A 27880-nucleotide genomic window follows, 5' to 3' on the forward strand; every position below is an offset into this window, starting at 1 on the left:
GTGACAGCCTGTGTGATCCTCAGTGTTCCTGCTTCCTGCTGCTCTGTTAGTCCGGCTCACTGGAAGGTGTCAGGAGGCTGCAGCTAGCAAAACTACACATAACTACTCCGGAGCTGAAAGTGAAGCAGCGATGAACCGACCAGGTAAAACCGTCTCACATTAATTTCAGTTCATTTTCACGGTTATTACGGTTAGTTTGAGTCGACAGTTAACGCGTTTATAGTGTGTTTGTGCTGCTGTCGACGCTGGCTAACGTTAGCTCCGTGAGCAACAAGTAACGTTAGCTGTTAGCTTCAGTTAGCGTCAGTTAGCATCAGTTAGTTTCAGTTAGCCTCAGTTAGCTTTCAGTTAGCTTCAGTTAGCTTTCAGTTAGCTTCAGTTAGCTACAGTTAGCTTCAGTTAGCTTTCAGTTAGCTTCAGTTAGTCGGGCAGATAGAGTGAAGTTCAGCACTAAGGACAGCTCCGACTGTGTTTAATGTTCAATATTATAATTTGTATATTTGTATATTTATATATGACAACCGTTACTGTTACTGCTTTAAGTACTGAAGCTTTAAACTTAGTTAGACAATGATTTTAAACAAGTACGCAACAATTATATGCATAACGTGAGGTTATCTATCTATCTATCTATCTATCTATCTATCTATGTCCAGGTTATTTTATGTTTTCTCCATACCTCTTAATAAGTTTTTGGAGGGGCTACTGCATCCATTAACTTCTCTAAAGTGCATATTAATATTAATATTGATATTAATTCACACACTATTATCTAACAGTCTCCTTTATGCTTGTGGTAACGTATATACTTGTCTCCATTTAGCTATCTATCTATCTATCTATCTATCTATCTATCTATCTATCTAATGTAATGTAAATAATATGTACTTATAGTCACATTAATATTATTCCCCCACACACTGTAGTCTAAGAGTATCCTGTATGCTTGTGATATACTTGTTCTTAATAACTTTTTTACTCACTCTATCTATCTATCTATCTATCTATCAAATATATATATATTTGACTAATTAAATGTTTATTCACCTTTGCCTCTTTGAAAGGTTTTGGTGGGGTTTCAACCTCCATGAACTTCTCCACAAGGGTAACAGAAAATGGCTGCTCGCCCTCAGACCTGACAGAGGAGGACATAGATAATCTAAAGTTTGAACTTGCAAAGGTGATCCAGCTCTTTGGGGCTAATAATCACAAAAGGTAAATGACTGCCATCTGTAAGCTGTTGTGCCTCAACTAATTAAACTGTTTTGTGTTTCCTCTCCCTGTTAGATGGAGGATGAAATTCAGACCTTGCGGCAGGTGCTTTTGGTCAGAGAAAAATATGCAGCAGACATCAGGAGGCAGCTGGGTATGGGTCCTCTTAGTAACATCAAACAGAACCTGTCCAAAGGCTGGCAAGACGTCCAGACATCAGCCCCGTGAGTGCATTGGCATCCTCATAAACACTGCATGTTCAGGCTTGCATATTCATTGTAAGGCAATGGTTGTAAACTCCATTACATGCCTCTGTAGTGTTACCTGGTTTAACACCAACCAGCCTCTCTGCTAGTGGAACATTTGACACGCATTGTCTTAGTGTGACAGGGTTACATAACCATGGAAAGCACCCTAATGACTTCCATGATCTCTGTCTTAAGTCGGGGTAGTAACCTGCCAACTTGTGCATGTCCTCCTCTTGTTTCAGATATCTCACAGCCTCTGCCACTCTGGAGGACATCAGCCACTCCAACGCGTGAGTGTTGGTCATCATTTTTGCATCATATCCTGAAAAAAAAACCCCTAAAGATTTGTACTACATATCATGGCGCAGGGGTTTCCCAGTGGTTTGCCCTGTGCTCACATGTTAAAGAGGATTCTTTCCTAAGAAACAAGTGATGGGATTTTCCAGGTCAAATAGGATTGGTGCCCCGTTAATAGCCTTACAGCCGGACTTAGCACAAGGAGCAGTAATATTAACAGGCAATGGCGGGACTAACCTGAGGCGGTTGTTTTAGTGAGCAGCCTCCTGCAGCCACATGGCCTGTAGCCACTGACGTATATGAGCCTGTTGTTCACAGTTTAGTTTCTATTGTGTGTGTGTGTGTGTGTGTGTGTGTGTGTGTGTGTGTGTGTGAGTGTGTGAGAGAGAGAGAGTGAGTTCCTACCTTTGTGCTCTCTGTGTGTATTTTAAGTGTCACATGTGTTGGCAGTGTTGTGACTTTCCTCCAATCAGGTCCTGACTCCTGCTACTTCTTTCTACCTGTAGGTATATAAGGACACGGGAGACTCTCTCTCATGCAGGCCAGGTGACATCGACTGCACTGTCCACTATGGGCGTGACCCTCACCAGGAGACTGGCAGAGATGAGGTACCCCCAGGATTTTCTCAGCTACTCCATCCTAATTTCTGACAATAAAAGTTTAAGCATTTAAAAGTTTTTTTTGTTAAAAAATAAATCAGCGTGAGTATTAACAAGCCAAAATGAGCAGAAAAAATAGGTTGAGGTAGTAGTTTTTAAAACACCGAACTCTGCATGTTAATGGTACAGAAGTTACCATTGAGGAGCCTGGTAAATCCAGTATAAAAATTTTCAAACTGGTTTGATGCAAAGCCAAACACTGGACCGGACCAGTAAACTGAATTTTATTACTAGATGTTGCACTTGACATAGCAGCCGCTCCCAAGTTGAACATAACCACACTGTGTCCTAACAGCAGACGAGTGTCCGACTATTGCGTCGCATCAGACGCTCTCTGTCCATGTTGAATCCGTTAAATATGCACTTCTGTGACGTCATGTAAACAAACACGTACCTATCAGCTGTATGCTCAAGATCAGAGTGAAGAGGTAGCTGCTTAAAAGATGGGTGAGTACTTGCTATCCTACATTTGTACTTTTTAAACAGAAAACACAGGGTTTTTTTATTGAAGATTACACACAGTATAATAAACAGCAAGCAGGTTGAAGAAACTTTAAGCCTCTTGGTGATCTACCTCCAGCCAACCCCAACCTTATTTTGGTTTTGTAGTGAAATAAGGAGGTATCGTACAGATAAGATGTCGATTCATCTTAATGAATCAGCTGTTGATCTCCTTCCTGGTGTCAGTGCTCAGCTTGGCAGTATATTGCACACTGCTTGTCAGACACTAGTGGCTTCCCTAATGTGTTTCTAGACAAAAATAATAATATGTTAATCATGTTGTCATATTGCGTCTTACTAATCCAGTACAGGTTGGATTAAGCACAGTGTGACACTGTCAGCACAGGTTGCCGATTTAGGCTATTTTGTCAGAACGTGTCATAATGACAAATGCCGGTTCAGCTGTTTAGCATTAAAAGGCTTGTACACCGGATAGGACTGGCAAAAGTGGACATTGACCCAGCTCTATTTAATTTATTATCATTGTCAATGTAGGACCAGTGCAGTCATTATAATAACTGATAAATGTTAAATAACTGTTGTAATGTGTAACATGACGAGTCTGAAATCACATAAAGTTTTTGTACAGTTAACCACTACAGTCATATTTTTTATTTAATTTCTTGAGAAAGTAGCATAAAAACACAGACGTAATTTATTATTATAACATTTTTTTTCTTATAAGTCTAAGTGTTTTGACACAAATAATCATGGTCTATATTTTCTAGTTGTCAACAAAACCCATGAATATACTAAAACCAACAGTAAACTGATTAGAGTAGCAGGTATTGTCTTCGTATCCACAGCCTGATACTGAACCCCAAATTGCCTCAGATGGTTTTGCCACCCATGAGTGAGTGTGTGTGAATGTTTTTATTGAGCAACAGGGGGAACCTTTGTGTGGTGTCCTCGGTCACCAGTGTATGAACGTGACAAGGAGTGTAAAAGCACTTTGAGTGGTGGGAGGACTAGAAAGGTGCTTTACAGATGGAAGTCGTCTTTTCAAAATTTTATTTTGCATTGAAGAGGCTTTCACACACCAGGATAATCAGCTTCTGTCATCAGGTGCGTTGGCACAGCAGAAAGTGCTTAACATGGAAAGAAGGATTGCCCGCACACTGAAAATAAAATGGTGACCATTGCTGCGTAAGTGTGTCAGTGTGCGGGCAATCCTTCTTTCCAAAATTTTATTTTAAAATACAAAAATATTAGCATCAAAATATACTTTAAGCACTAAAAGTTAAAGTACACTCTATGTAGAATGGCTCATTTCAGAATAATAATCTATCAATGGATTATAATTTATGATATATTTATGCATAATTTGGATGTTTCTAGATGTTAAAGGTTGAGCTTATTTTATATACTGGTATCTTAATCTATAAAAATTCATCATAATTTATATGTTGGTTATATATTAGAATAATCTGAAGCTGCAGTATAACTAGTAATTTAAGATTTAAAATAAATTGAGTAAAAATTACAATTTCCCTCTGATATTATATTAATATTATTAAAAAGTACAAAGTAGCATAAAATGGAAATATTCAAGTAAAGTACAAGTGCTTCAAAGTTGGCCAAAACGGTTACTGCACTCAAATTCAAAATACTGCCGCGAGTCGTGTCCGCCCCCACTCCCCTACAGATTCGAGGTTGCTGGACAGCGGCACGCTGGAGACTGATTTGTTTGCCCACGGGTGGCTGCCGTGGCGGGGCCGCGTCGCCGCGTCCTTGATCTTCGGTTTTCCAGCGGACCGTTCGAGCAAGTTCGGCTTCTCTGCTGCTAACGCTGCTGCCGGGATACAGCTGAGACTCTACTGACTGTGTGACTGGTAGACGGCGGTGGGTGGCGCAACAGGCCAAAACACAAATTCAAAACATAAACATGATTTGCAGGCTGTAAAAATGTTTTTTAAATGCGAATATTCTGGCCGTACTATTGTTGTCGGTGAGATCAGTATGTTATATGAACATTATTCCTTAGTCTCTGTGACATATTAGGAGGATTTTACGACTATTTGCTTTATATTTCTTACATATAGCTGCTTTAATTCAAATCAAATCAAATCAACTTTATTTATATGGCACTTTTCATACTATAGTAACACAAAGTGCCTCACAGAGGTTAAAAACAACAAAGATCCAAAACAGAAAACAAAAAGAAAAGAGAAAACCCAACCCTCCCACCCCACATAGAGATATATAAATACACACACACACACACACACACACACACACACACATACACACTAGCTATCACTAATTACAGTATTTAAGTAGATGTACTTAGTAACTGTTAACCACTGATGCTGATGTGAAAGATGAGTGTTTTGAAGCTTAAACCAGATTTTGAGTGGAGTATCCCTTTAACTTCGCAGCCCCGCTGTCTCGTGTTTTTGTATAGCAAGTAATCAGCCGTAATCCAATCACAGTCGTACATCTGGACGTCGACAGCAGTAGCTGATAAGTCTGTTGTTGTCATCGACATGGAAACAGAAGCTGGTGTGACGTTATCTGTGTGTCTGTCTTTATCTCTACAGAGCTCTGCCTCTTCCCAGCCCACCACGGTAAGACTCAACTCAGATCATTGCTGTGAGGCTGAAGGGTCTGAAGTGGGTGCTGAATGAACCCCTGTGTGTGTGTGTGTGTGTGTGTGTGTGTGTGTGTGTGTGTGTGCGTGTGCGTGCGTGCGTGTGTTTGTGCGTGTGTGTGTGAGTGTAGAAATACAAGTACAAAAACCTGCATTCAAGTGAAAGTACATACATTTTAGCACCAAAATATACTTAAAGTACCAAATGTTAAAGTATTTATAATGTAGAGTGGCCCATTCAGACTAATGTATAATATCACTGGATTAAAATTAGTGATGCATAAATGTGTTAGCATCACTTATGTCACAGCTGGTAAAGCTGGAGCTAATTCCATCTGCTTTATATACTGCTGAATGTCCTAATCTGTAATAACACATCATAATTTATAAATTGATTATATTTTATATTGATAACCTGAATCTGCAAAGTGACGAGTAACTACTGTTATCAAATACATGTAGTGGAGTACAAGTAATATTACAAGTGTAATATTGATAAAAGTGACATTATTTCCTCTGAATAATAGTAAGCAATTAAGTAAAGTACAAGTACTTCAAAATTGTTCTTAACTACAGTACTTGAGTAAATTTAATAAGTTACCTTCTATCACTGCTGTATGAAACACAAAATCACAAGTTATTAATCCATTAGTGAATGTTAGAACTCAATTAATTAAGTCATATATGACAGAAAAATACTAAATATTTTCTGTTTTCTGCTTTTCTTACTTTAGTATCTTTTTAAGTAAAGTGCATGTCATAGGTTTTAACTGTTCAGTCATTTCAAAATGTCACATTGAGCTCTGGTAAATTGTTAACGGGCATTTTTGCTCCAATGTGGGAATACTGAAGTTCTTAATATCATAAAAATAAGTGACAAATTAATCTGTAAGTGCTGATGTGGCCTGACTGAGAGAAACCTGTGACCTTAGTTGTCATATAGACATTGTATACTGTATGTTGTTGTGCATTATTGCTTATATATATATATATATATATATATATATAAATGTGTGTAGATAGATAGATAGATAGATAGATAGATAGATAGATAGATAGATAGATAGATAGATAGATCTCTTCAATCTCTTTTACTAGCCCAGTGTGGCTTCACATTTTGATAAATTAACACCTGTCTCAATTAGACACCTGGTTTGGTTGCCAAGCAGCTTGGCAAGTTCCACGTTCTTTGGATATATAAAACAGGTTGTTGCCGCACCCCTTGAGCTAAAGTTAGTTAGGTGCTTCGATTGCACATACAGATAAAGATAATAAATTAAACTTGTCAATATGGAGATGCTACATATTGTTAGCTCAAGAAGTTTCTCTACAATTCAATCATTGGATTCATTTTACTGAAACTACAGTATGAGCATCAAAGAAGACAGTAATTCATTGAGATTTACCGGCCTGGTAACTCCCTACCTCTGAAGCTGTCATAAAGTCGGAGTATGTGTCCATTCCTTGATTACTCGCAAAGGTATTCATATTCCATCAAAGGAATCAAAAGGGTTTTTCATAAAATTAATCCAAGCTGTGAGTATTGTTTTAACAGGATATGGTGGTGTTGTGTTGCTATGCCAGGTGCTGTAATCCTCAAGTGGCGTAAAACGAATTAGTTAAAACGCAGTTAGATCAAATGAATGACTCATAATTGATGTGTTATTCAAAGCCTAATTCTGGTGTTATTAAAACAATTTGATTGTATTTCTGATCTTTGCTGTGCAACAGCTTTGTGTGAAAGGACTTAAAAGCCAGTCCCAAATATAGGACTGTTGAGTTCAGTGATTTCAGCACTTAATAGCGCGGGCTATTAATTGAAGTTTTACGGTATATACAGTTTTTGCACCTACTTGTATGTGCATAATAGTAAAATGTCTGTGTTCACCTTGCTCAGTATAAAAATTAGAGTATATAATAAGGCTTGTGGTTTTATGTATTTGCTGATTTTGCACAATGTTTTTGAGCTTTGCTTGTCACTTAAATGTTGAAACTCTCTTTTCTCTTCTGCCTCTCCACTGTGACACCCAGCACCCTGAGCCACACCATGAGTGTGCCAAGTATGAGGTAAAACGTCACTGTAATCCTGTATTTAATGCTTATTTATGTGGTTAAAAACACGGAGTTCAAGTTCATGTGGTTATGATTTAGAGACAAAGTAATTATTAAATATGTTATGTGTAATTTGTCTTCACATTTCTCTGCAGACATTCCTCTACATTCAAGTCTTTTGAGGAAATGGTCGGCAGTGTGAAGGTGAGTTTGTCGTAACAGCCGCGGTCTCACAGTGTTCTTACTATGTGAATTATTGAGTATTGATCACTTGTTTCCTGTCTGGGTCACACAGGACAAGGTGAGTGGCGGTCTGACAAATAATGGAGACACCTCTGGCTTTGAACGAAGATCCTCGCGCTCATGAAACGGACCTGTCTAACATATCACAAATAATAATTTTTCATACCTTGTAAAGTTATGAAATAATGTATGTAATGATATTCTGCTCCTCTGTCTGTGTGAATTTGTCCACTGTTATTTATTGTGTTAACACCACATGTCAAATAGAATGTATTACGTCTGCAAAACTATTTAAACTTCACTGTAAAAATAGTCTTTTACTTTGTGAATCTTATGTTTCTGCGACTGGATAAATGTAATTTAACAGTCATTTATTTTGACATGACTGCTGTAAACCTGAACTCTACTTGGAATATGCATTCATTGACATTAATTGTGACATTTACAGAACTGAATATCACAAACATGAAGTATTTTTGTACTTTAACATTTTTCAATTAAAGTCAATTGAATGGTGAGTGTTTCTTTGTCATCGATGGCTTCTTCAAGTTCATTTAATGTACTTAGATTGGCTCTCTTAGGGTGTTTTTGGACTCAGAGCGGTGACTAAGCATTTTTTGGGCATATGTGAACACTCCAAGAGAACTCAGACCCCTCTGAAGTTCATTTAACCTGTGCCTTGTGAACACAGAACACTCCAGGTTCGCTTTGCTCTTTGCCATTGTATTTAGCTATCTAGATCACATGCTTTTGCACTGGGACACTTGAAAAAACAGACCACACCACACCGACCTGTAACGTTTGCAAGGACGCAGGACAAGGAGTAGTTTGGTCCACCAAAGATACTGCACGTCTCCAGATGTGAAATGTAGAATACATCAAATAGCAGCAATCTACAGCACAGAAACACTAAGGTTTTCCTCCTATTTTAAGTTAATCTGAAAGTGAGGGGCTTCATAAGCACACTGCAGTGCCATGTCAAAATTAAAACAAACTATGTCAATATATATTATATATATGTTACAGTAGGAGCAGAAAAAGGACTGAGGCCTCATCAGAGCTGAAGTTGACCAGAGAGAGAACTGAATCCTCTTTCTGTTGGTGCACTTTTTGGTCCACTTTAAGAGGACTGGGTTTGTTTTGTTTAAAAAGGACTATATGTGAAAACACCCTTAGTTTTAAAGAGAACCTGTTACTAAAGCCTAGGTTACTGTCAGTGGTGGCCTTGTTCTACATCAAGCCTTTGGGTGGCGCCAGAGTCTTCAAATGTTGTTGAGGACATTGAAGCTCGATGCACGTGTCCCTACTGCTGCATTTAGTTCACTTGTATTAAAATGCAAAGCTGATACCTCAAGAAAAATACAATGAGATCTCAAAAAACAACATTTAGTGCAGTGAAAGCCATTATTATTTATACACGTGTTGCACTTGTGTTGAAGTCAAAAGCTGATACTCAGAGGAAAATGCAGGAAGATAGTACATTAGTTTTTTTTCAAATATATTTTATTTTCAAATTTTTAAATTTTATATTCAAGTAATATGAAAAACAACAAAGCAAAATGAAAACAACTACAACAGACTAGAAAACACAAAAAGGAAAAAAATCAAATCAAACCAGGAAAAGAGCTGCCAGACCTACATACCTCAGTATTATCAGGATATCACATAATTTACATATAAATTTATATATATATATATATATATATATATATATATATATATATATATATATATATATATATATATTGTCTTTAACGTGTGGTGTGACCTGAATGTTGTAATCACAGCCAAACTTAAGGAGGGGGAAAAAAACAGTAGTTCCCTGACCGGGAATCGAACCCGGGCCGCGGCGGTGAGAGCGCCGAATCCTAACCACTAGACCACCAGGGAGTGATGTTAATGGAGAAGTTTCCATAGGATTTAAAGCCACGGAAATTAGAGTTCTACAGATTGAACAGTGTAAAGCACAGGCGGAGTGGCGTTTAATGTACAGTGACATCGATGTAATGTTAGTTGGCTCACCTTAATAGACCCGAGAGTTAAAACAGATCATTTTTTGTCTGTCTAGAAATCATGAGTTTACTCATTTACGAATTACAGTAAACGTACCCTAGCTAGCTAGCTTAATTATGAAGAAACAACACGTTAATGTTTGTGACGTTGCTTAACGCATATACGTATCTATCGATTAACACTCGTGTCAGTTTGTCTCCCGAGACTCAGCCGCTGTCTGATAAGCCTTTGACATTGACGGGTTAACGTTAAAGCCTCTCCAAAGCCTCCTTCTGTCTGATGTCATCGGGTCCAGTAACAAACAACACAACTGCACGTTTCGTGTCCTCGAGCTGCCACAGTCCCCGCCCCGTGCCACCGCAGCACGCACCGAGGCCAGACCCTATAAAAGCCTGTGGTCCTGGCAGAGGAGTCAGTGACAGCAGCAGTGAATTGACCGAGTCGGGTCAATACAGAGAGTTCATCCACAAATGGGCCATTGAAACAACTAGCACCTCTTCTACATCAAGCCATCCGCACCTTACAACCGCATCCGGTGCCAACAACAACATCTCAATCTTTAAGGTAGGATTAAATACTTTATAAGATTACAAGTTCCTCTGTTTTGTAATTAAAACAAATTTAATGTTTTATTTAACTTTTTTCCAGCACTGGAATATTTTAGTCCTGCTCTGTAGTTATGATACCTGCCTGTTACATCCACAGGTGTCTGTTTTTTAATTTTTAATTAACTTCTCTGAAAGGCCACACATGTGCAGCTAACACTAGTTAATAGGTGAAATTGCCTTCTGGCAGTTGTATATAGCCAAGTGTTGTGATTATGTTTATCTAGGCTATGAAGTTCAGACAGGTTTTTTGCCAGCTCCTTGAAATCCCCAAAGCCATCTGCTGCTCACCTGTTGTTAAGCTTTACAGCCTTCAGCCGGTTCTCCAGCCTGTTTTCATATCCTGCATTTAAGAGCCTGGATTGCAAGTCAAATTTAAAATACATACACAAGTATATAAGTAAATGTTTATTCTTGCATAATTTAATATACATATGTTGCTGCACTGTGAATGAATTGAGAAAAAAGGTTATTTGGGGGCTTTTTTTTTGCAGTAGAAAACTCCCTGGCTGAACGCAGTAGTAGGCCTATTGTCCTCCAAGGAAAGAACACTGGCACGACCTGTAGCTGGTCACACAGCCAACACGTGGACTAAAGCTACCCAAGTTCAGCTGTACATGTGGACATATTCTCACACACACCCCTCTGGATATTTGGGTCATGGGGAAACTAGATTCTTGGAAGCAGCTGCTTCTGCTTTATGGCCTTGCAGTGACGGCTTGTAGACGTGCAGGAATGGAGCACAGAGGGCGTGAATATGTGCAGTTAAAGCTTAGCTGAACTGGTTCTGAGTGACCTGTTGTGAATGCAGTCAGTGTACATGAGCTGTCATACCTGAGTGGCACCTTTGAACTGGGGTGACTGCAGTGCCTTTTTAAGACAAGAGGATATAGTGATAAGTGATAATGATTGTGAGAGCATAACAGCATCCATTTTCTCATTTTATTTCCAGTCTAATAACACCTGCTCTTGTCTCTCCTCCAGGCTTCCATCTTCCATCTTTGAGCGGTTTTTCCACCTAAGGTCGGAGAAAATGGCAGCAATTCCATCAAGTGGCTCCCTCATCGCCACCCATGATTACTACAGAAGTGAGTCAGACGTGGCTTATATGCATTTATATTGCATTCATTTCAGTCAGATGGTTTTTCATTCTGCATCTGACGCCAGTATTTTTTATTTCCGTCTGTGATGAGATACACATAGATGAAGTTCTTTCACTAAAAGGGTGTGTCTCTTTATTGCAGGGCGTCTCGGGTCCAACTCCAGCAACAGCTCCTGTGGCAGTGCCGAGTACACTGGGGAGGTCATTCCACACCACCCAGGTATAAAAAAAGGACAAGGTTTTATTTTTCAAAGTGTCTGCATCAAACCAAGTTCCTGTCTAAACTTTATCCTGTTGCTCACAGGACTCCCAAGGCAAGACTCTGGCCACTGGTGGACTTCATTTTTCTTTGCAAAACAGAACCAGCCTGGCATGCAGAACGGATCTGAAAATCAAAAGTGAGTGTTGTAGTATCCAAACACAACCAAATTCAGTCACGTGCAGCAAAGTTTTCTGGGAAACACTAACCGTCCTTTGTGTTGCAGGAACAGAACCTACACAGTGGCCAACGGTCAGGTGACCTGCATCGCCAGGGAGATGGTTTTGAACAGACAAGTCAGTGAAAACAGTGAAAGTGGAAAGTCTGAAACAACGACCCCTCCACCTGCTTCCTCATAGACTCCAGCCTCTGTAGCATCCCCCCCCTCACCCTCGCCTTGCACCTCCCCCACCCTCAGCTCACCATCCATCACATAGTCCATCACTGGAGATGTGACGATGGTGTTTGTTACCTTTTAGTCAATGATTTTTTCCTTTTTGCATATGTATAGTATGTTTTTATTATGACCAAAAGTGTGAAAAAAAACTCAAGTATGTAAAAAGTTTTTCATTGTATTCCTCTTGTGACTTTACACTGAATAATAATAATAAATAAATAAAATGCTTTGAATCAGCATTTACATTGTGTTTTATTGATCACACACATTTTTATTAATATTTTCCTTTTTATTAGGAATCTAAAAGCTCAACAACTCAAAGGAGTATCATGACACAAAAAATCAAGAGGATGGCATTTAAAAGCATCACTAAAATGTTTGTTTACACTCCAGTCCTCAAATAAAACAACAATTAACACATACAAGTCATTGCAAAGAAACATATTACATTATAAACCTACTTGTCACCGTTGCAACTCCACGCCAGTGTGAACCATCAACCTGCTCCACAACTCCATGATTAAAAAATTGCCCTTGTTTGGCTTTGTTTAATAAGCAGGAGCAGGTTGTTTCATAGGGAGATCCCAGAATGGCAAATTAGTGTTGCAATTATGTTAGCTTCCAACCATGTCAGTTTCATACTTCAGGTATTCTGGGCCTGTTTTTTGAATTACATCGAACATATGGTCACGTTTTAGTTCTTTAACCAGAGATATTGGATAAAGGAGATACCCCACCGTAGGCTTATCCAATGTTAAGGAAACGGTTACTCTTCCTGTCTCCTAAGTGGGCGTGGTTAGCTCTCCCTCCATTCAGAGCCTGTTCTCCCTCACCTTAATTGCATTGCTTTTCTTAAACCTGTGTTTAGTGCCAAATAAAATGGACTGTCTTTCTCCCCAAATGTAAAGACAATTAACCAGTCTCTACCAGTGACAGTTCTCAACTACAGCTGTGTTCACACTACAAGTGACAATGCAATAGCATGACAAGCTATGTTATCACAGAGTTGCCATTGAAGCGCTTCTTCATGTAGTTATGTCGTCACAGTGTGTCTACTACTTGCCACAAAGCACCACGACTAAACGTCATCTAAAGTTTGTACTTGGTCATAAAAAAAGTTTTTTTCTTTTATGTCTGAGCCCCATTTTAACATCACATTCTGCCACCCCATCGTATCCCTGTGAGCACCACAATGGACATAAAGTTAGCACAGTGTCAGCTAACTAAGCTGAATGATACAGTACCACACCCAGAGACAAGAACATATGATTGGTTTAGCTTCACTGCGTCATTGGAGCGCTGAAAAAAGTTGATGCCAGCTCAATTTTGATTTATAGCGCAACAAGTGTCTGGCATCAGTTTGTAGCTTCATGTCACCGGCCTCCACTGAAAATGACTTGTAGCCTGCGGCTCATCGTGTGAACACAGCACAAGAGTTTCTTGTATTACTCTGGTGTCTCTATCAGATACCAGTAAAGGTAGAGTAATCTGTGCAAAGCACAATTTTAGATGCTGCTGCTGCTGCTGGCATATCAATAATATCATTTAAAAACAACAATGGTCCCAAAACTGAGCCCTGTGGTACCCCACATGACCTCTATACTGTGCAGAGGGCCTCACCAACTTTACACACCTGATTTAAACCAATTTACTGCTCAGTCTTTAAGGCCCACACCTAACAACTTTATGAAGAGAATACCACGATCAACAGTATTAAAAGCCTTCTGTAATACTGCTTAGACTGCTTTCCCATTGCCAGTAGCCAGATCCACAAAAAGGGCTCTGCAGTAGGCAAGTATGCCTTTTTGATTTGTTTTTTTTTTCGTTTTTGTTTTTTAAATTGTTTTATGGTGTGTCACGTTCAACATTACACACGTTTTTCTTTTTTGTTTTGTTGCATTGCGCTAGTAAAGGGGCTTGAATTAGCGCATCTACCCAGGTGTTGTATTTCCATCACTGAAAATCGAAGTTGATCCGAGCTGAAACAAAATAATATCTGTCCTGGGAGTAAATGCTGATTGTAACCTTTCCCATTAAATACAAAAGCCAGATGTTATTGGATGTTAGTGGGTTTTTGTGCAGTGGGAAAGGGGCTTTAGTCTAACATGACCATACCTGTGAAATTTACTTTCATTCTCTCCATTTTTTTTATAATGAAAAAGATTGATCCAACATCTGCTTGTAGATTGAGCTGTTCTATATTCAGACCGGTACTTAAAAGTAGTTTGAGTTTGAGTTTTAGAGGATTTTCTCCAAGTTGGTTATATACCAATCTCTCAGAGAATTTGGGTAGTATGTTTAGGATTGACGCAAGCCCATAATTACTAGCCTGTGTTTTTAATAAACCTCAGATCTTCAGTGCTATTGCCACCTCTCCACACAGCAGAGCAGCTGTTTTATAACTTTGTCAGGGAACACATTAAGCCTGCTTACCAAACTAATCTGTTTAGCTGTGATATGATTAGCAACAATTAATACATTTGTTAATACAGCTTACATAATGCCTCACCTCTGCTTGAATGTGGGTCAACAACTTCTGGAAAAGTAATGGTTAAAGGCATGTTGTATCCATTGTAATGGTTCGACAATCGTGTAAATTAATTAATGAACCAGCGGCCAAAGTTGGCTGACCCAAATATTTATGCAGCACATCTCTAAAAGCAGGTCATTGGCATGTTACCAGTTTCTGTCAGCACCAACTTGCTGCAGAGTTTGCCAGGCATCCTTCCAGAATTACCACATGGAACCCTAATGAAGCAGTCCACCTGCTGCTATTAAATTTTAAAGTTGTGCTTGACTGTTTTAACAGACATTTTCAAAACGTCTCAGCATGTTGTAAAAGATTCAGTCTGTTCATGCTACAAATGCTGCAAGGACAGAGCTTTAATGTTCCCCTGCAGTCTGTGTGTGATTTTATCTAAATGCAACATATTGCTTTGAAAGTTTTTGGACAAACGACCGTGCTGGAAGAAATATATGTGTAAAAAAAATTTAATTCACCAAATGTTACTTTATTAGGACCAGGTATCCAAAACCAGGGCCACAAATCCCTTGTAAAAAAAAATAATTGTATAATTTTCATTTTTGGACCTTAAAAATATTTTAAGGTACTGCTGACCTGTGAGAAGGATCAATAAATGCACTGGTTCACTGAACTGACTTTTCCCTGAAATGATACGTACGGAACATTTTGCAACGTGAACACTGTCAACTAAGAATAGATGCAACAAAGTCTGGTTACAGTCCAGTTCTGATTGTAAGATAATCTTTCTGTTCAAACAGGAAAGTCAAATATTTACATAGCTGTATGTGAAGCATTTAGGGCAAAATACCAGGACAAATGTTTTGCCATTTAAAGGACCAAAGACATTATTCCTGTCTTCAGACCTTAACTGATTTAAAGAGTGCATGATCTGTCCTGCCTGCCCTCCAAAGCTGCACTATTCCTGGCAGCGTATCAGAGAAGCACTCGGGTCTAAAAATGTCCTGTGATCCTGGCCAAGTACAATAACTCTCGTGTCACTTAACTGACACAGGAGTCTCCCATCATGCAGGTCTATTTTTTATGACCTCAGAGGGTACGCCGGGTTTCTCTGTGCAAAGTTCATAGAACACTGTGAAGGACAAATCTCCAGACTATTAACATCAAAACAACACAGCTGTTCTGACCAAAAAAGGATGAGAAAAAACTAACAAGCTTTGTTTCCTGACTGTATGAAATGTTCAAATGTAATATATTTGTGTTTTGCAGAAACAATCCCAATATTTTCTTCTGGAATGGGGCAGTGTTAGTACAAGAACCAATCATTCATTAAAAGGCTGAAATACACTAGAAAGAGCTTCTGTGACCTTTAGCAGGGAAAGAGTTTCAACAATAACTGCTCCAACTCAAAATGTGCTTCTTGCTGGTAGAGCTGTGTTTGATTCACCTGATCACAGATTGTTTCTAGGCAAAATCTTTGATGACACATTTTTAAGAGTACAATCCACTAGTTGTGGTATACCTCAAGGAAGCTGTCTGGGACCATTATAATTGACTATTTTTCCAAAGTAGCGACCATTAACTTTAGTAAAAATGTACAGAAAGTTGTATGCTGATGATTCAAAAATGTATATGGCAAAGCCCACTCTTTAGGAACTTGAACGTGAATTGGACAGAGCTGCACTCAGCAGTGGAACTGGTAACAAATAATAATAAGCTACACTTAATAAAACAAAAACTATAAATATGGTATTTGAATCAACACATTAGTTAAAGAGCAGAGCTGAAACTTGAAAGGAAAGGAACTCCACCTGATTTTACACACCAAGGTGTGTTTATAGGACTGGGGGAGGACTACTGCATATGTGAAAAAAGTTGTGTTAAAGTATCCTTTTAATAATTTTAAGAGCAAAAGAGCCAAATATTTTCTGGTTTTAGCTTCTAAAATGTGATTATTTGATCTATATTTTGTCATACATTGCAGTAAACTAAACATATTTAGGGTTTCAACTGTTGTTCAAACAAAACAAGACATTTGTAGCCATTACCTTGAGCTCTAGGAAAATATAATGGGCATTTCTGACATTTTATAGACCATATATTGAATCAACTAACAGTCAGATTATTGATTGATAATGAAAACAATAGTTAGTTCCAGTAAATTGTTTGATTAAGTTCCACTTTGTTTGCAAATTCACCTTTAGAGAAGTAAGGGTGAAAATAAGTGCTGATGCTCAGGGAAACTCCATCTTCAGGTTGGAGTCTTTTTTTAAACCCTGATCTGCTTTAATTTATAGTCATTGGAAAATGTTGGCATCCACACACAGATCGCTCCTGCGCATGAATGGCTCAAAGATAAGAATCTGTGGCAAAGGCAACGACTATGACTCAGTGGTGGATGGAAGTGTCCAACCCCCCAGACACCAGACTTCCACAATGCAGACAGTACGAGTTCATACTGCTCTGATAAGATGAGATGAGAGCAAAGATAATGTGTTATTCTCGGTATGAGCAGACACACACTGTATCGTTGTATAAATCCATATGTTTGTCTTTTGAGATAAAGGAATTCAGACTGTGTGCAGGGGCTCAGGTGTCATCCTGCTGCAGGTCTATATTTGACTTGCAGCATGCACAGACAGCGTGAACAGAGCTTCGGTTGGTCCATGTGTCACTGGGGGACTTTCAGTGGTGTCAACACATGGTCTCACTATGATTGATTATCTCCACAGGCCACGCTTGTTTATGTGTGTGTTGGATCAAGTTTGAGATTTGATGCTTCACATCCTGGAAAATTGATTCCAAGTGAATCTGATATGAAAGTCAGCTCAGGCCTTCAGCCTTTACTGGTAAGGTAATCACAAATAATGCAGGTGCAGCTGCGACTTTAGTTAAGGTTATCCCTTTTTTCCAAGTATATTTATTGTCTTTAATTCTTTTTACAAACATTATCGAGCAGCTCTGCGCAACCATCAAGAATGAAAACAACAAAGCATTCAGATATGAATACAAAACAACTGTACAGTCCATAGGTGGTGATAGTTAGTCAAGCTCTTGTTTGTCTAAATAAAAATAATGAGTAGAGGTGGGTGAATGTAATTAATACATTTACTCAGATACTGTACATAAGTCATTTCAGGTCCTTCTTGTATATTTTTATTTGATGCTACTCTACAGTTATAATTCACATTTCAGAGTGAAATATTGTATTTTATTCCACTGCATGTATTTGGCAGCTGCAGCTGGTAGTAATAATGATCCAATATATCATAATCAATATACTAACAACCCTCACAGGAGCCTTTCTTTTTGCATTTTATTCTCAATAGCCTCCTTTTAAAGGTCCAGTGTGTAGGATTCAAGCAGGATTTATACTTGTGCTTTTGTGGCATCTTTGGACAGAAATGCTGTATAATATTCATAATGTTTTTATTAGTTTATTATCACCTGAAAATAAGAATTATTGTTTTTGTTACTTCACAATGAGTCATTTATATCTACATAAAGAGCAGCTCCTCTTCCACAAAGTACACCATGTTGTTCTACAATAGCCCAGAACATACAACCCACACACTGGCTCCAGACAGGGCCACACGTGTTGTCATGTCACTGTAGCTCTCTTACACACTTGGCACACGGGACAAGTTTATTTTCAAAGTCACCACTAGATGCCACTTAATCCTACACACTACACCACTGTATTACCACAGTGTTGTTTTACTGTAAGTAAAAGAAATAACTTTCTCCACAACTGGTGATAAGAAATGACTGTAAAATTTACTTTCAAAATATGTATTTAAGCAATAATTGTAACTGCATCTGAAATTATACAGTTGGCAAAAGTTTTAGAAGCATGTAAACAAGCGGAAAAATCAGGTCACTGTTGGTGTGTTTCACTGTGTGAGAATATTGACTTTGGTCTGCAGAAACCTGGCTGGAACACAGTGTTCACTTTTTCACATGAGAATCTGTTTTTGACAACAGCTGACAACTTTCCCTGACCCAACGTGAGCTGAGCCAAAACATTGGTTTTCAAGTGCATGACCACCGCCTGGACATAATAACCGAACATGTAATTTTATCTCTAGCAACGCCATGGGGACAAAATGGTTTGATGTGTGATCCAAAACCTGCAAAACGTGCAGTGTTTAGCATGCTAAACTAAGATGGTGAACATGGCAATCATTATCCCTGTTAGTCATATGTTACCAATGTTTGAATGGTATGAGCAATGGACTTTGTGAGACTCTCTGAGAGTTAATAAGTTAAGGTGTAGTCTGAATCACATCACACACGTGCAATGTGTTCAGCCTACGTTCTGTATGACAGTTTCCCCTTTCATTATACCTGCATGTTAAGTGTATTTGTATGGATATGTAGCTTATGTGAGTAGACACACATTTTTATGAATTACTATCTTTATATTCTGTTTTGTAATTAACCTGTGTGGCTCTTTTCCATCCATGTTGTTAAGCTTATGCTATCAGCCTGTAGGCTACATGTGAATTCCAAGGAAAGGTGACATGCGGAATGAGGAAGGACACAAGTCGTCCCCTTTGTTCTATGTATTTAACTTTAATCAATAAAAAAAACCAGGATAGAAATGTTTGCAAATTTATTAAAAAGAAAAAACCTGAAATATCACATTGACGCACGTATTCAGACACAGGTGCCTCTCATTTCTCTTGATCATCTCTCAGGTGTTTCTGCACCTTGTTTAGAGCCCACCTGTGGTAAATTCAGCTGATTGGAGATGATTTGGAGAAGCACACACCTGTCTATATAAAGGTCTCACAGCTCACAGTTCATGTCAGAACTAAATAAGCCGTGCGGTCGAAGGACTGCCTGCAGAGCTCAGAGACAGGGTTGTGTTGAGGCAAAGATCTGGGCAAGGTTTATTTTAGGTTCACAAGAGCACAGAGGCCTCATCGTTCTTTAACTGAAGACACTCAGAACAACCAGGACTCTTCTCAGAGCCTGGCAATACTGAGCAATCAGAGGAGAAGGGCTGAGGTGACAAAGAACCGGATGGTCACTCTGGCTGAGCAGAAATCCTGTGAGGGTGTGTGAAGAAACTTTCAGAAAGATAACCATCACCAAACCCTCCACTGATGTGGGCTTGAAGACTCTCTGGTCTGATGAAACCAAGACTGAACAGTGTAGCCTCAATTCTAAGCGTCATGTCTGAAGAAAACCAAGCACCACTCATCACCTGCCTGCACCATCCCGACAGTGAAGCATGATGGTGGCAGCAATCCAGAGTCAATGTGATATGTCTGATTTGTTTTTTCAATACACTTGCAAACGAAATTCTAAAATCCTGTGTTTGCTTAGTCATTATGGGGTATTAATGTCAACTGATGACAGTAAAAATGACTTAAGCAGAAGGTTGCACCATGACGTTGAAGAGTGAAGTGGTCTGAATGCTCTGAACCAACTTTTCTCCTGCTGCTTTCTGCTGACCTCTTGTGGCAGTAGTGGGAACTACATTAAAAGTGCAGTGTACAAGTGGGTACTCAAAATGAAAAGTAGTTAAACTACATCTCACAGTAAATGATCACAGTCTTGAGTGTGGAAGCTCATATTGTTACATGAAGGTATAACTGAACTGACACTGAGTAAAGTGTAGGTGGACCAGGGCAGACCCTTACTCACCACAGCCCAAGTTGAGGATGTGTTTTAAGGAGAGGATGAGGAGCAGTTGTTGAGGTGTAATCAGGAAAATGCTCAACTTTAGTGGAAATTCATAGGCCTAGTATTTGACTGCAGACATCCTGGTTGCAAACCAGAGGTGATTTTAGTCAAACAGCAGGGGATTATTGCTGAATGACAACCATGGCCATTAAGCTGTGACATTGTGCCATACAGTATACGTATGCATGGAAGGGTTACTGGACAAGCCTACCGGGCTCAGGGTCTCAGATTGCCAGGGGCCCCCTGACCTTCGCCTGCAAAATGTTTCTCAAATAAAGACATAAAAAGACCAAAAGGAAATACAGAACAACCACAAAGAGACAAAAAAAGACCAACAAGGAAGGCAACACAACAACAAAGACACAAAAGGACCAAAAATAAATAAATAAAACCTACAAAGAGACACAAATAAAAAAGAAACTACAAAGACACACAAAAAGATTAAAAAAGTAATGCAAAACAACTGCAAACGGAAACAGAAAGATAAAAAGGTAATGCAAAAAACACAAAGAGACAAAGACCAACAATAAATGCAAAACAACCACAAACCACAAACCACAAACGCAAGAACAGACACAAAATGACCAAAAATAAATTTAAAAAAAACTACAAAGACACACAAAAAGATTTAAAAAGTAATGCAAAACAACCCCAAACAGACAAATAAAGACCAAAAAGAAATGCAACACAACCACAAAGACAAAAAGGAAATACAAAAAAAAAAAACACGAAGAGATACAAAGCCTAAAAAGAAATAGCCTACACACAAGAACAGAGACACAAGAAGACCAAATAAAAAAAGAAACCACAAAGAGACACAAAGACTAAACAAATGCAAACAGAAACAAAAAAACAAAAAAGAAATGCAACACAAGAACAGAGGCACTAAAAGAAACAAAAATAAATACAAAAAGAAATCCCTGGGAGACACAAAGATTTAAAAAGTGATGCAAAACAGCCACAAACAGACAAAAAAGACCAAAAAGAAACACAAAAAAACCCACAAGGAGACACAGCATGACTACAAAGAGAAAAAACCCACAAGGAGACACAGCATGACTACAAAGAGACAAAGTAAGCATCAAGAGACTGAAACAACCACCAGGAAACACAAAATGGCTACACATAATTACTACAAAGAGACACAGACAAAAAACACAACCACAAAGAGATGCAAACATCATCAAAAAGAAAAAGGGGCAAAACTACCATTGTCTGTGTTTCTTGTTTCTTGTTCCTGCATGTGTGTGAGTGGTGGTGGGGCCTTTTGATGAGCCCAGAGGCCCGTTGTGTCATAATCCATCCATGATTATATGGCAGAAGATGTCATGAAAATATGTAGAAATATGAATATGTAGTTTGTGATTAACTAATACATACTACTGCTAACTGAGATTTTAATGTGATTAAACTACCACTCAAATACTACAAAATGTAGTAGTGATAAACTACATGTAGTGAACTACTCCCCAACACTGTTTGTGTATGAAGAACTTCACTCACTAAAATTCATAACATTCTGAAAATGTTTTTGACACAGAAAAGACAAAAGCAAACAACAGGCGAGGTCTCAGTTAGATAGCTCATCGCACTATTTTATTCAATTACTGACATCTCAGGAGAAGAGGAGAGCTTTGCAACTCTGCTGTTGGTAAACCACTGGTGTTTTTTTTTTTGTTTTTTTGTTTTTTTTCGTTTTTTATTTCATAGCGTTGATGCAACACTGAAAAAGCGCTATTTCCAAACAAACACAGGTCCCTCATCAGTGATATGTAAGAGGCAGAGAGAATCTCACCTGGACAGTTTTGCATGAAACATACAAATGAAACAGGTTCAACCTTTTCTTTTGTCTTTTTGTTTCACATAGAATAATAAATATCCATACCTATAAACACTCCAAAAAAAAAGAAAGAAAGAAAGAAACGAAAATTAAAATATTAAGTCACAGATACTGGAAAAAAGCTCCACTTTTAAATCACAATGATAAATGTACAAAACAATAGACATCTCATATAAATGTTAATGGTTTTTTTTTTCGTTAAGAGATTTAAATCTCATTTCAGAAGAAATCAGTGGATAAAAACTAAACTTGGAGATTCAGTATTTCCTGAGGTTTATGGGTTCCCCTTAAAAAGGCCAGGAGAGGGGAATGGCTTTTATGTTACCGAGGAGATATTACAACAGGTCAAAGTGTACCTTTCAGGGTACCAGTCGTGTTAAGGACAAGGAGTTTTCCCTGACAATACGGCCGGGATATTAAAAGATTCTGAGCACTTAACGTGGAATAATAAATGTACCTACACCCCACCGATCTCCATTTAGGCCACAATAGTTTTCTAAAACAGTTGATTGAAGTTGATCCTTAATAAATCTTTGCTGGTCCACTTTGAGAAGTTGTGAAGCTCCCTTTTTTACTTAAGATTTACCTTCTTTTTTTTTTTTTCTTTTTTGTAAATGCTGGAAGCCACCACAACACCGAGCCGACCACAACCAGCTGTCACGGCACACTTCATGACCGTGTGACCAAGTAGTCAAAGAGGTCACGTCTGCACTTTGATGCAATGAAACAACAGAAGGAAAAATATCTGGGCAAATGTACACAGATTCGGGGGAATAGGTGCGGAAAAAGAAACTATAGCCTGAATAAAACGCAAAAGTATTCTGAAAAACTGTACATGTAAACATCACACTTTCACTGAGTCCAAAACCAGAGGGGAGGAAATACAAAGCTTCACACAGGTTTACAGTACAACCTCCTGCACAGAGCTACAGTCTCTTATCAGTGCAGGAGAGGCAACAATTGAAATAATATAAATAACAATAGAAGTAATACAGACCACCACCAAATGATAAGTTAAAACAAGCAAGGGCTAAAACCACTTTGATTTTTTTTTTTAAACAGTGCTGTACCCACAGAAAAAAAGGTTTAAAACATCTTTATCACTCTTTGTACAGCTATACAGTACATTTATCTGACCACTTTAGCAATCCACAAGCTACCAGGGCATTTTAATCAACACCAATAGATTACATTGTCCAGTCAATACAAAGAGAAAATCCATTGGGCGTTATTAGAAAAAAACAAAACAACAACATGACAACAAGTGGTTGTCGTTGATCACAGTTACCTCCAGCACAAATGTTGCTCAGCGTAGACTTTAAGACAGTTTACAGATCTGCAAGCTAATGTTTGGTTGGTCGGTTGAAAAATGGGACGACGTGGCATCACTGAGTTCGACGTGAAGTGTAGAGGATCTGCTATGGCTGCAGTTAACAAACGAGCAGGTTGGAGGAGACGAGGAAGACATGTGTGAGGACTCAGGTCCCACGTACATCTATGATTACGTCTGTTTGAGTCCAGAGGGGTGTTTCATCAAACAGTCAAAGCAGGCTTATTCCAAACCGTCATTCTGTTTCATGAAGGAGGTTCAATTAGACCTACGTTACCATGGAGGCTTCAGACCAGCCTGGTTCAGGTGTCAGCTTTAGCAGACTGAAACATGCCGTTCTCTCAAAGCTTCCTACCTGAAGGTTCCTCCTTACTGCTGCGCTGTGAGCAGGAGTCTGTTTGCACTGCATTAAAAATGTAGGTCACAGAAACGGGATGCACTTAATGACACAATTAAAATGTGACCTAGTATCTTTTGTTATTCAATGAGTCAATAAGTGTGCTTCTAAATGCACTGCAACTAAATTAAAGATGCTGCATCACTTGCACAAATCAAGTACGTTGTGATCTCATCCCTACACGTCATATTTTGATACCAAGGGTCACTATAATGATGCAGGGGGCAGTGTTTTGTATCGTGACACAGAAGGAGTCGGTTGATGCAGAGGGGGTCGGCAGTTAGGTTTAGGCAACAAAACTACTTGGTTAGGCTTAGGAGAAGACTGTGGTTGATGACAGTCACATCAGTCAGCTCGCAAGACTAGCAACTAATGTGACAAAATAGCTCAACACTGACTTTTAGTTTTACACAGGACACTAACACCAGTCTTCCGGGTCAAAGTCCTGTGCTTGTTGGACCCGTCTCCCTACATGGACTTTTGTGCTCTTTATACGGCATCCATTGCTCTGAATATCTAAAAGCCCAGACACACCAAACCAGCGTCAAAGAACTAGTGGCAAAAAGTGGCACCAGAACACACCGCAAAGACTACAGCCAGTGGCCAACTAGCAAGTATATTCTGCGCATGTGTGAGAGGAAATGATACCAGATTCAGGACACTGGTTAGCCAGTTAGCACATTAAAATTTGATGTCGCAAGAACAGAGTATATTTACTGTCCACCAGTGAGCATTAAAAACAGTTACAAACTGTTTCTGCTAGAGCTCAGTGGCTACAAACATAATCTTACCTATATAACAAGTTTGTTTAGCCTTTTGTTTGCCTTCCTCACTTCTGTTTCTCCTCTCGTGCACTGAACTGAACTGCCAATCAGAGTGATTTGATTCAGCGATGGGCTCCACCATCTCAGATGTCGATTGAACATGCTGGATTGGCCCCCCCCAAAAAAAAAAGGCCAAGAAGTGCCAACAGTGCCGGACACACCTCAAAACTAGGGTGAAAGATGTTCACCCATGGCCAATGCCAACGAACAACCAAACGTTGGCTTGGTGTGTCAGGGCCCTAATAGCGACGCAAATGGGTTTACATTGGAGTTGGCTGAACAGACTAGAGCAGTGGTTCCCAACTGATCCAGCAATGGATCCAGATTTCTCTTTAGTTATCAGTTCAAGGTCCACACAGTTTAATATATTCAACATCAGACTTGCATTTGGCCGTGACATTGAGCTAGTTTGCCGTCTCTGTTATTCCCTCACTCTACTGTGCCAGAAATTTATTGTACTTTAAAATACAGTGTGTTCTTTGCAAACTTGACACATTTGTGAATCACTCCTGGCCCATTTGGAATGGACCCGTGTCCCACTTTTGGACCACTAAACACAAATTGGGAACCACTGCACTAGAGGGTGCCCCCAGCGCCATTATGTAGTCTGCTGTTTGGTGCTGAGCAGGAAATGTACAGTGTGTTTTTGGAGATTATTTCACTGAGAACAGCCGCCTGCTGTAGGCCTAGTTGAGAACGACTCTGATGCTGTGTCAATATAAAGACGCCAATAGATGCAAATTCCCGCCGGTCAGTGCAAATAACAATGGAATACAAATTAAGCAGCGCAAATTAAGCGTGTGGCACCATATGCTTATTTGTGAGTTGAAAAATCAGGGACCAATTTGTGCCGTGATAGCTAATCGGTATTGAGATCCTCCAAGGACGTATGACGCCGAGGACGTACCAGCAGAAGTTAATTCATTGATTCAGCAATTTCATGCGCGCATGACACAAGTTATTGGCGTGAATGAAGCGAGTCAACACAAAATATTCTAGTGTTCAAACTTGCGTGAGTAATGTCACACGAAATTTTGCATCGCATTTGATATGAATACAACATGAGAGCAGCAATAATGAACCAAAACAGTTAAGTTGCAGGCTAAACAATGAGACAAAACTCACTATGAAGCTCTGTAAAGCTGAGCGGAGCAGCAGATTCAGGTGAGGGACCCCTCTGATCATCATTAAAGAAACCAGATTTGGCTCCAAACCAGCTTCATGAAACAGATTTATCCTGGTTCTGTTTGTTTGGCTGATTCAAGACAGACTTTTCACAGTAACCTGCTTTTCTGAGAAACACCCCTCTGTGATGAGTTCACTCTGAGCTCCAGTAAAGCTTTCAGACAGGAGCTGTTTGATTTTCTTTTTAAAGTAATCAATAAAGCAGATTGAGCTCTGCTTCTGTCCTTTGTTATAATCACTTCTCAGTATGTTCCAAATGAGGTAAAGACACACACAAATCACTGCGTCATGTTACCTTAATCCTGAGCTATAAAGTGCTTCCAAACTTGCAATAGATAAAAGAATTTAAATGTGAATGTGATGCAGCCCAATCGTGACATGGGAATAAAAATGTAAAATGGTCAGTATGTAAATCCAACTCTAGAGCGGCCTGGTGGTGGTGAGGAATAGACTGATTCATGATAAATAACTGATAAATTTGATCTGTGATAAATACAGAAATATATCTCTCTAAACTTTGACAAATCATCAATAAGGTGCGAGCCGCTTTCTCGGCTGCTCGAAGAGTCATTGTCCTTGTTTGGAATGTTTCAGCCTACTGAATTAAATCTTTCACAGATTGATGTCGTACAAACTGGGTCACTCCACTTATACACCAACAGAAAAAAATCAACATACTGTCAATAACAACACTTACGCCATCAACAACAACACAAAGGAATAAAAACACACACATACACACACTTACACCACATGTTTTTGTGCCGAGTGACTCACCATTAAAAGTGTCTGTTGTGAGACTGTGCTCTAGATCTGCTTTGAGTACTCTTGTGTGCCCTCAGACCACACACACACACACACACACATACACACATGCGCACACACACACACCAACACACACCATAGCAGAAAACTGGGAGAGTAAACTGTGATGTGATTACATCTTTTTCAAAGATTGTCTCTTGCTTCTTTTCAGACAGTGTGTTTTCAGACATGAGATCGATGATGGAGATGAGAGAGAGTTTGACACAGCTGAGGTCAGAGGGGATGAGACAGACGGACAGACGGACAGACGGACAGACGGACGGAGTTTCTTTTGTCTGAGCAGCCCACACACACTCTCACACTGCATCCAGTGAAGCCACATGGATGTTAGGGTTACACCGATGCATGTGAGCTCAATGTGCTCCTTTTTTAACTTAAAAAAATACTCACAGGACGATTCCTTCACAAAACAACCCTAAAAAAACTCACTTTAAATTAAAACAAGACGTGCAACATTAAGTCTCATTGTTCTGCCAGGTCCCATTTCCTCTTTATCACTACGGATGACTGATCCCGATACATGAAAGTGCCTCAGTTATGAGGTTAGCGATAAAGATCAGTATTCACAACAAACAACAACATTGAAATTGGCTACAATGCTGCATGGGATATCATTTCTTTTTTTTCTTTTTTTTTTTTTTACAACTCGACAGTTACAGCGGGAGGAGATTGTGGTAACGTACTCCGCCTTTTTGCCTTAGAACACCTCAGCACGTCTGACAGAGTCATTTCAGTAAGCGCACCGTTACTGATTATCTTCAATATTGCACCTTGTTCCTCTTTTCCAGTAGAACTGGTTATAAACCAAGAGTCTAAACAATATATTAATCTCCTTTTTTTTTTTTTTTTAAATCCCTGACAGGTGTCTGCGACCTCAATTTGCATACCCAGGCTTCTTAAAAGCCGCCTTTCCTTTTAAGTCATGAGAAATTGCCTGTGATAGAAATATTCATAATAAAATAACTGAAAATAAAGTCACATTGGGTAATGAGTCTTTGTCTCTCAGTGACCACATGCCAAAGACCCCGTCTACACGTGTACATGTATTAATGAACTCATATTTTCCACCACGTTTTGGCCTCTCGTCCACACGCAAACTGAGTTTTAGAGTTTTTGGGTTTTCCT

General features: G+C 39.1%; 2 protein-coding genes and 1 non-coding gene across 5 annotated transcripts; 2 read left to right on the forward strand and 1 right to left on the reverse strand.

Moving 5' to 3' along the window:
- Window positions 1-27175, forward strand: LOC126402220 (tumor protein D54-like). Of its 3 annotated transcripts, XM_050063998.1 has the most exons (9): window positions 1-143; window positions 1065-1180; window positions 1288-1436; window positions 1703-1750; window positions 2264-2365; window positions 5458-5484; window positions 7539-7574; window positions 7715-7763; window positions 7855-8320. In XM_050063998.1, the coding sequence occupies exons 1-9, from the start codon at window positions 131-133 to the stop codon at window positions 7924-7926; spliced, it is 612 nt and encodes a 203-aa protein (XP_049919955.1). In that variant the 5' UTR covers window positions 1-130; the 3' UTR covers window positions 7927-8320. The 3 variants fall into 3 exon arrangements, with proteins under 3 accessions (XP_049919955.1, XP_049919956.1, XP_049919954.1); XM_050063999.1 differs by lacking the exons at window positions 7539-7574; window positions 7715-7763; window positions 7855-8320 and adding an exon at window positions 26911-27175; XM_050063997.1 differs by lacking the exons at window positions 7539-7574; window positions 7715-7763; window positions 7855-8320 and adding an exon at window positions 26907-27085.
- trnae-cuc (transfer RNA glutamic acid (anticodon CUC)) lies at window positions 9621-9692 on the reverse strand. The gene has a single exon. It is a non-coding gene; the product is annotated as a tRNA-Glu (tRNA).
- On the forward strand, window positions 10221-12417 carry ppdpfa (pancreatic progenitor cell differentiation and proliferation factor a). Its single transcript, XM_050064000.1, has 5 exons — window positions 10221-10379; window positions 11405-11508; window positions 11665-11742; window positions 11827-11920; window positions 12008-12417. Exons 2-5 carry the CDS (start codon window positions 11454-11456, stop codon window positions 12138-12140), a joined length of 360 nt encoding a protein of 119 aa, XP_049919957.1. The 5' UTR covers window positions 10221-10379; window positions 11405-11453; the 3' UTR covers window positions 12141-12417.
- Window positions 27176-27880: the final 705 nt, after the last annotated feature.

The sequence above is a fragment of the Epinephelus moara genome, chromosome 16 (assembly GCF_006386435.1).
Source record: "Epinephelus moara isolate mb chromosome 16, YSFRI_EMoa_1.0, whole genome shotgun sequence".
NCBI lineage: Eukaryota > Metazoa > Chordata > Actinopteri > Perciformes > Serranidae > Epinephelus > Epinephelus moara.